The sequence below is a fragment of the Dictyostelium discoideum genome (assembly GCF_000004695.1).
Source record: "Dictyostelium discoideum AX4 chromosome 3 chromosome, whole genome shotgun sequence".
NCBI lineage: Eukaryota > Evosea > Eumycetozoa > Dictyosteliales > Dictyosteliaceae > Dictyostelium > Dictyostelium discoideum.
In genome coordinates this window covers 5,423,019-5,430,800 of record NC_007089.4, presented here as the reverse complement: position 1 = coordinate 5,430,800, position 7,782 = coordinate 5,423,019, and the positions used below count along the sequence as shown (strand labels likewise).

At 21.2% G+C, this 7,782-nt stretch overlaps 3 protein-coding genes across 3 annotated transcripts; all 3 read right to left on the bottom strand.

The window, feature by feature from the left end:
• Window positions 1-644: 644 nt before the first annotated feature.
• On the bottom strand, window positions 645-1,756 carry DDB_G0282127 (hypothetical protein; the record flags this gene model as incomplete). Its single annotated transcript, XM_635277.1, has 2 exons — window positions 645-1,391; window positions 1,466-1,756. 2 exons carry the CDS (start codon window positions 1,754-1,756, stop codon window positions 645-647), a joined length of 1,038 nt encoding a protein of 345 aa, XP_640369.1.
• A 628-nt stretch (window positions 1,757-2,384) lies between these two features.
• Window positions 2,385-5,205, bottom strand: DDB_G0282125 (hypothetical protein; the record flags this gene model as incomplete). Its single annotated transcript, XM_635276.1, has 3 exons — window positions 2,385-3,133; window positions 3,216-4,098; window positions 4,186-5,205. The coding sequence occupies 3 exons, from the start codon at window positions 5,203-5,205 to the stop codon at window positions 2,385-2,387; spliced, it is 2,652 nt and encodes an 883-aa protein (XP_640368.1).
• Window positions 5,206-5,765: 560 nt separating this feature from the next.
• Window positions 5,766-7,388, bottom strand: DDB_G0282137 (hypothetical protein; the record flags this gene model as incomplete). The annotated part of the gene is made up of 1 exon (XM_635275.1): window positions 5,766-7,388. One exon carries the CDS (start codon window positions 7,386-7,388, stop codon window positions 5,766-5,768), a length of 1,623 nt encoding a protein of 540 aa, XP_640367.1.
• Between the last annotated feature and the right edge of the window lie 394 nt (window positions 7,389-7,782).

The following is a 7,782-nucleotide window of genomic DNA, read 5'->3' as shown; positions in this document are numbered from 1 at the left end:
TTTTTTTTTTTTTTATAATTCTTGAAAAAAAGAGAGATAAAATAATATTATAAATTACAAATACATAATATATTTTTATTATTGTGTTTTGGAAAAAAAAATAAAAAAATAAAAAAAAAAAAAAAATAAAAAAAAAGAAAAGAAAAGAAAAGAAAAAAAAATAAAAAATAAAAAATAATTTAAATTTAAAAAATAAAAAATTAAAAAATAAAAATAAAAAAATAAAAATAAAAAAAAAAAAAAAATTGTTTTCAAGATATTTTCGAGATCAGTTTGATTGGTTTTAAAATTAGAAAAGTGAATAAAAAAAAAATAAAAATAAAAAAAAAAATAAAAAAAAACAATTATAAATAAAAAATAAAAAATAATAGATTAAATAAAAACAAAAAAATTTATTTAAACGTATTAATTGTTTTTTTTTTTAATATAAATTTAACGTTTATTTTTTTTTTTTTTTATTATTATTATTTTTATTTTATTTTTACGTAAAAACAATGAACTTAACCGCATAAATTTGTAAAAAAACAATTTAATATTTTTTTTTTATTTTTTTTTTTTTTATTTTTTTTTGATCAGATTTTGTTTGGATAAAAAAAAAAAAAGTTTTTATATTTTTTTATTTTTATTTTTATTTTTATTTTTTTTTATTTTTTAAAAAATTTTAAAATATTCTTAAAAAAGTAATTGGTAATATTATTATTATTATTACAAAGATAGTTTGATTTTATATTATAAGTATTTGAACAATTATTATTATTTCTTTTAAGAATATTTAATTTATTACTTTCATCAATATGGTCAACTATTATTTTATTATATTGAGCAACGGTTTCAATATTTACACAATGACCAGAATCCAAGATTTTAAAATTCATTGGCTTAATATTATTCACTAGTCTCTTTTTAATTGATTGTAAATCCACTAAAATATCTTGTTTTCCACTAATAACACAAACATTTAAATATTGTTTATTTTTTATATCACTTAAAATAAATGGTGAAATTTTTAAAAATAATACTATTAATAAACTACTAAAAAGTGTCTTTGATGAATTTTGTTGTTGTCGTTGTTGTTGCTGTTCAATTGCTCTATCAATCATTGATTCATTTTTAGTTTTTAGTGGATTTGAAAGTGATTGAGAATTTAAATAATTTTGGGAAAATAAAGTTTTAAATGATATTTCAAACTTTTTCCTTTCATTTTTTTCAAGTACTGATTTAACATAGAGGTAACATCCTATTGGAATTTTAGGTGCAAATAAACCTAACCATGGTGCTGATATAGTCATAGAATTTATTAATTCCTTTTCAATAAAACTTGAAATAAATATACAAACTGAACCACCTAATGATGTACCAACAAAATTTACATTCTTCCATTTTAAACATTTCTAATAAAATTATTATTATTAGTAAATATGTAAAAAAATTAAATTAATTAATTTATTTATTTATTATTACTTACTACTAAATCAATTGAATCATGAGCAAGAGTTTTAATTGAAAATGATAATGAATTTGAATTACCAATTCCTCTATTATCATATATACAAACTTCATAATCTGTTTGTTTTAATAAATAATCTAATTGAAATTTCCAAGCTGATCCAGGTTGCATAAATCCCATTACTAATACAACTTTATTTTTTGAATTTTTTTTACCATAAATTTCATAATATAATTTTGCAGGTTTACCACGATTTATACCAACAATATGGTATCCTTTTTCATATGGAATTGATAAATCATTTTTCATTTTTTTTTTTTTTTTTTTTTTTAATAATTTTAATGGTAATAGAAATAATAATAATAATAACTATGATAATGATAATAATAAATATAATTAAAATAGTAGACCTGACATGGAATTTTACAATATTAAAAAAAAAAAAAAAAAAATGAAAAAAAAGAAATGAAATAAAAATAAAAATAAAAAAAAATAATAATTTTAATTTTTATTTATAAATAATACTATAAATAAAAATAATCCACGTTAATTTTCAAAAAAAAAATGGTTAACTTTTTTAACCAATTTCCAAAATCGATAATAATATTTTAGACTTAAACACTTTAATTCTTTTTTTTTTTTTTTTTTTTCCAAAAAAAAAAAAAAAATAGAAAATGGGTGGGGGTTTTTACTTTATTTGTTATTTTTAATATTACATTTCTGTTATTTTTATTATTCTTATTATAATTGCTATTATTATAATTGTTATTATTATTATTATTATTATTTTATTAGGTTATTTTTATTATTATTAAAAAAATATTTTCTATTACGTAGATAATATTTTTTTTTTTTTTTTTTTTTTTTTTTTTTTTTTTTTTTGATCTGAAAAATGGGTTTTTTCAGATCTCAAAAATCATTTTTGAGATCCAAATTTTTAAGAATCACCTAAATCTTCAGCATCTACAGCTACAGCAGCATTTCTCTTTTGAAGTTTTAACATTAATTCATTAGTTTCATTTGTAACTTGATTTGGTTTAACAAATGATTTTGTATTTCTCAAAGTAAAGTTAACTTTATCATTGGTTGGAGTTGTTGTAGTTGTGGATTCATCCTTTTTCATTACTCTTAATTTACTTCTTTGATTTAAAATTTGACTCATATCTAACATTGAACCCATTGGTGTTGATTTAATATGGCTTGATGAAGAGGAGGATGATGATGATGAATTATCATCAATATTTGATTTCTTCTTTGGTTTAAAATCTTTAAAACCTAAAAGTGGTGGTGGAGGTGGTGGAGCAACTCTATGTAATAATGAAGTTTTATTATTTTCATCATCTAATTGAATACCATTTCCATTTGGAATATTAATTGGTGATAAACTATTAAATAAATCTTTAGCTTCATTTGCAACGATTTTCTGGCCATCAATCTTATAGAAATTCAATTCCTCTTGTTCTTTTTGTGCTAATAATTTATATAAATACGATCGACCAACCGAACCCACAGAAGCCATCCTCAATGACAATGTTGATGCTCTCTTACATTCAGTAACTGCAATATCAATAATTGAATCTAAAATTTCATTACATAATATTGATGCTTTCTCTTCTTTTCTTTCATTATATACTTTCCATGCATTTTCAATAATATCATTTACAATTAATGATGTAATTTCATAATCTATTTAAAATATAAAATATATTAATATACATACATTATTTATTTATTTATTTGTATTTTTATACTATATACATATACTTACTTATTTTTTTATCTTTTGATGGTTTTGGGAACTTTTTAGGTAAAAGTTTTAATTTACATTTTAAGAATTTCGAACCTAAACCATGAGTTGTTAAATAATCATCATCCTCTAAAATGATTGAAGTTGGTGTGGTATTTGAACTTGAAATTATATGATGATTGGATGATGATGAGGATGAGGATGATGAGGGTGATGATGAAAGTAGTGGTGAAGAATTTGGATTTGAATTTAAAATTAAATCTAATCTTATACAATATAGATGAGATTTAGCGATATCCATTTGTTCACCAATATATTTAACAAGTTTTGAAGCAGTCATATAACCATCCAATTCCAATACACGATGATATCTACCTCTATATTCTGGATTATCTGGAAAATGGACCTCCAAATTGAAAATACCAGCTCTTCTAGTTTTACCACGTTCAACTAGCACCAATTGCCAATTATCAAAAAATGAACCTAATCCATAATCTGCTAAACAATCATCACCATCCAATTCTTTACCTTTAATAGTTGATAATGTATAAATCGATGAATCTTGAATGGTTTGAGTTTTAATACATAAAAAATTTGTAATATCTTTAATTGATATATCATTTGGTACACGATAAATACGTTTATAAACACTATTATTTTCATTTAAAATTTCAGGTAATACAAATTCTACAACAAATCTTTCATCATTATTTAATACAATTTTATGTTTAATTTTATCAACCCAAAATTTTAAATCTGCATTGCCTTCCCATAAATCTTGTGCTGTAAATCCAAACATTGACATTTCATCCAAAGTTTGATTAACAAAATCTTTAAATTCTTTTTTATGACTTTGATCAACTGTACCTAACATATTACATTTCTTTAATACAAATATATCTTTCTATAAAAAATAAAAATTAAAAAAATATTAATAATCAAATTAAAAATAATTTAATTTGTATATATTTAATGTACATTATTTTTATACATTTTTATAATAATCTTTTAAAACTTCATCAAAAGATTGATTTAATTGTTCTTGAATTTCCTTTTTCTCACATCCAACTGTAAAAAATAAAATATTTGGTGAGTTTACAATTTGTGGTGGTATATTATTATTATTATTATTATTATTATTATTAATATTATTATTATTATTTAATTGTGAGTTTGGTTGTGAATTTGGTTGTATTAATTCAATTGAAAATACACCAAGATCAGATGTTTCAAAAATGATTTCTTTTATATCACCAATTGGTATCCTTTTTGTAATTGTGAATGGTGTTGTATTTGCATCTAAAATAATTATTGATTTACTACATAATATTAAAAATGAAATATTTGAATTCTTTTTATAAAAAGGTTGCCATGATGATTTTGCTGATGTATCTTCATTACTATTATTATTATTATTAATAATGTTGCTATTACTACCACTACGTTCATCTCTATTTGTTGTTGAATCTAATACTTTTTTTGATAAAATTGAATGAACTAGATAATAACTTTTAATTTGATCATTATTATCATTTATATATTGTGAGAAAATTTGATCGAAATCTATACATGATAATGGCGAATATTGAGAATATAAATTACTTTGACTCTGTCCACCTGGATTTGTACCACTTAAATTTATCATACTACCACTAGTTGAAAGATTCTTTGGTGTTGTTAAATTAATTGCTGATGCTGATGATGCTGATGATGCTGTACTACTACCACCACCACCACCAATTGGTTGAATACCACCTGTTAAATTTATACTACTTCCCCCAAAAACTTGGCGATTCTCAACATTACCACTACCACTACCAATACTACTAAGATTACCAGTACTAAGACTACTATTATTTATACTACCGCTACTATGACTTAAATTTTGATGTGACATATATGAAGTTGTAGGTGGGGATGATGATGTTGACGGTGATGTCGAATTATAATCATTTGACCCATTTTGTGGTATAGCCATTGACTTTCTAAAAATTTTATTAAATTTATTCATTGTGTTTTTTTTTTTTTTTTTTTATTATTATTATTTTACAATTATTATTTTACAATGAATTTTTAATTAATATTGTTTATTTTATTGTTTTTTTATTTTTTTTATTTTTTATTTTTTTATTTTTGGTTATTTTCTTTTTTTTTTTTTTTACAACGATGGTGGTAGGTTATTGATGATGATGATGATGTTTATTATAAAACAACACTCTTTCTTTCACCCAATAACAAATATCCAAAGCTTTGAATTTTATTATTATAAAAAAAAAAAAAAGTAAAAAAAAAAAAAAAAAAATTAAAAAAAATAAAATTCAAAAAAAAAAAAAAAAGATTTTTTTTTTGCGGTTTGTCACCAAATTGAAAAATTTAAAAAAAATTAAAAATAAATTAAAAAAAAAAAGAAACAAAAATAAAAAATCTGGAAAAAATCCCAAGTCATTTAATTTAATAAAATAATAAATTAATTTATATACTAACAAAATAATAAAAAAATAAAAATAAAAAAAACAAAAATAAAATGGAAAATCTAATTATAATTTTATGCTTATTTTTTTAATTTTTTTTTTATTTAATTTTATTTAATTTATTTGTATAATCCCTACCAATTTCTTTTATCCAAATTCTTTTTTGTTTTTCAATTGATTTTTCAAATTTAAAATAATTTTTATTTGAAAATAAAATTAAAAATGAAATTAAACATATAATTGAAATATAAACAAAAATTGATTTTGATAATTTTTGATTAAAAATCGAATAAAAAATTAAAGGTGTTAATAATAATCTAATTGAATCATAATAAATTGAATTTGAATTTAAATCTGAAATTGAACCAAAACAAAATAAACTATAAATAATATAACAAAATAAAATAATAATTTCTAGAAAATAATAGCCACCACCACCACCTCCACCATTTGGTTTTATGAATTGAGTATTCATTTTAATTAAATAAATTGATAAAGCAAGTGTTTGAATAAACCAAATTAATAAATAAAATTTTAATAAATTATTTGGTAATTGAGAATCATATTTTTCAGAATTATAAGGTGTTGAATTTTTTAAATTACTTGATGATAGATCAAATTCTTTCCCAATTATTGGATCCCAACCTGGTGGCATTATAAAACATAAAAACTTTTTCCAAGGTGATTTAACCAATTTTGATTTTTTCCAAATTTTTAACCAACCGTTAAATTGTGAATAGATAGGTTCATAGGAATCTATAGGTTGACAATGTCCAAACACTATTGCCTCCTCTTCTTCTTGATGCGTGCCAAATAATTTATCCCAAATTGATAACATTTCTCCATAATTTTTATCAATATATTTAGTAGGTGCACCAGCATGATGAACACGATGTGATGATGGTGTTACGAAAAACAGTGAGACCAACCAATGTGATCTCCCCACTAAACATGTGTGTGTGAAAAATCCATAAATCTTCTCCATTGGGAATATGATGGTATACAATTCCGGTGGGCAGAACAACGCCAATGGGGCATAGAAAACTGTGGATGTGATTCGTTGGATTCCTCCTTGACTTAGGTTAACATGGTATGAAAAGCTATTGGGTTGATGATGGACGCCGTGCACGGCCCACATGAAGGCACATCTGTGGGCTGCCCTGTGGAACCAGTAATAGCAGAAATCTCTGGCCAAAAACATGAATAAGAAACCTTGCCAATTTCCTTCGAATATTCTAGTTACTCCATAATTTTCATAAATAAATTTATATGGAATTGCCGTTATCATAACTAATCCAAACATGTCACCTATTAATGTTGTCCACATTTCAATCAATTGTTGAATTATACCATTTGAAAAACTTGCAATTGTATCTGACAATCTATATTGTTCTTTGGAATTATAATCTGTAGTTGATAATAAACCAATTAAATATTCTAAAATTATTGAGAGAATGAAAAGTGGAATTCCAACTTTAACAATTGATGTATTTGGTAATAATGTTGATGTTCTTGTTAATTCTTCATGTTCAAACCAAATCATATACTTTTTATATACCCAATAAAACCAACTTAAAAATACTGAAATTTGAATAAAACTAAAAATACTTGCTCCAATTGTAACTTTTCCTAATGGGTTCTCAATTTCATTTGGTTTTGCATTATATAATCCTAAAACATTTGATTCTTTATTTAATAATTTTTTTTTTACTTCTTTCATCATTATTTTTTTTTTTTTTTTTTTTTTTAAAAATCTTTTTTTTTTTATAAAAATCTTTAGTTTTTTTTTTTTTTTTTTTTTTTTAGTTATCATAATAAAAAATCCAAATAAAATTTTATTATAAATATCTTTTTTTTTTTTTTTTTTTTTTTTTTTAAAAAAAAAAAAAAAAAAAAAAAAAAAAAAAAAAAAAAAAAAAAGATATTTATCATTAAATAAATTTAAAAACAAAAAAAAAATAAAGAATAGCCCAAAAACCTATATTTTAAAAAAAATGGTTAAAATAAAAAACTTAAATAAAATTTTTGAATTTAATTATTTATCATTCATTTTTTGAAGTAAAAAAGAGTAGAGAATATATTTTATAAAAAAAAGATTTTAAAAAAAAAATTGATTC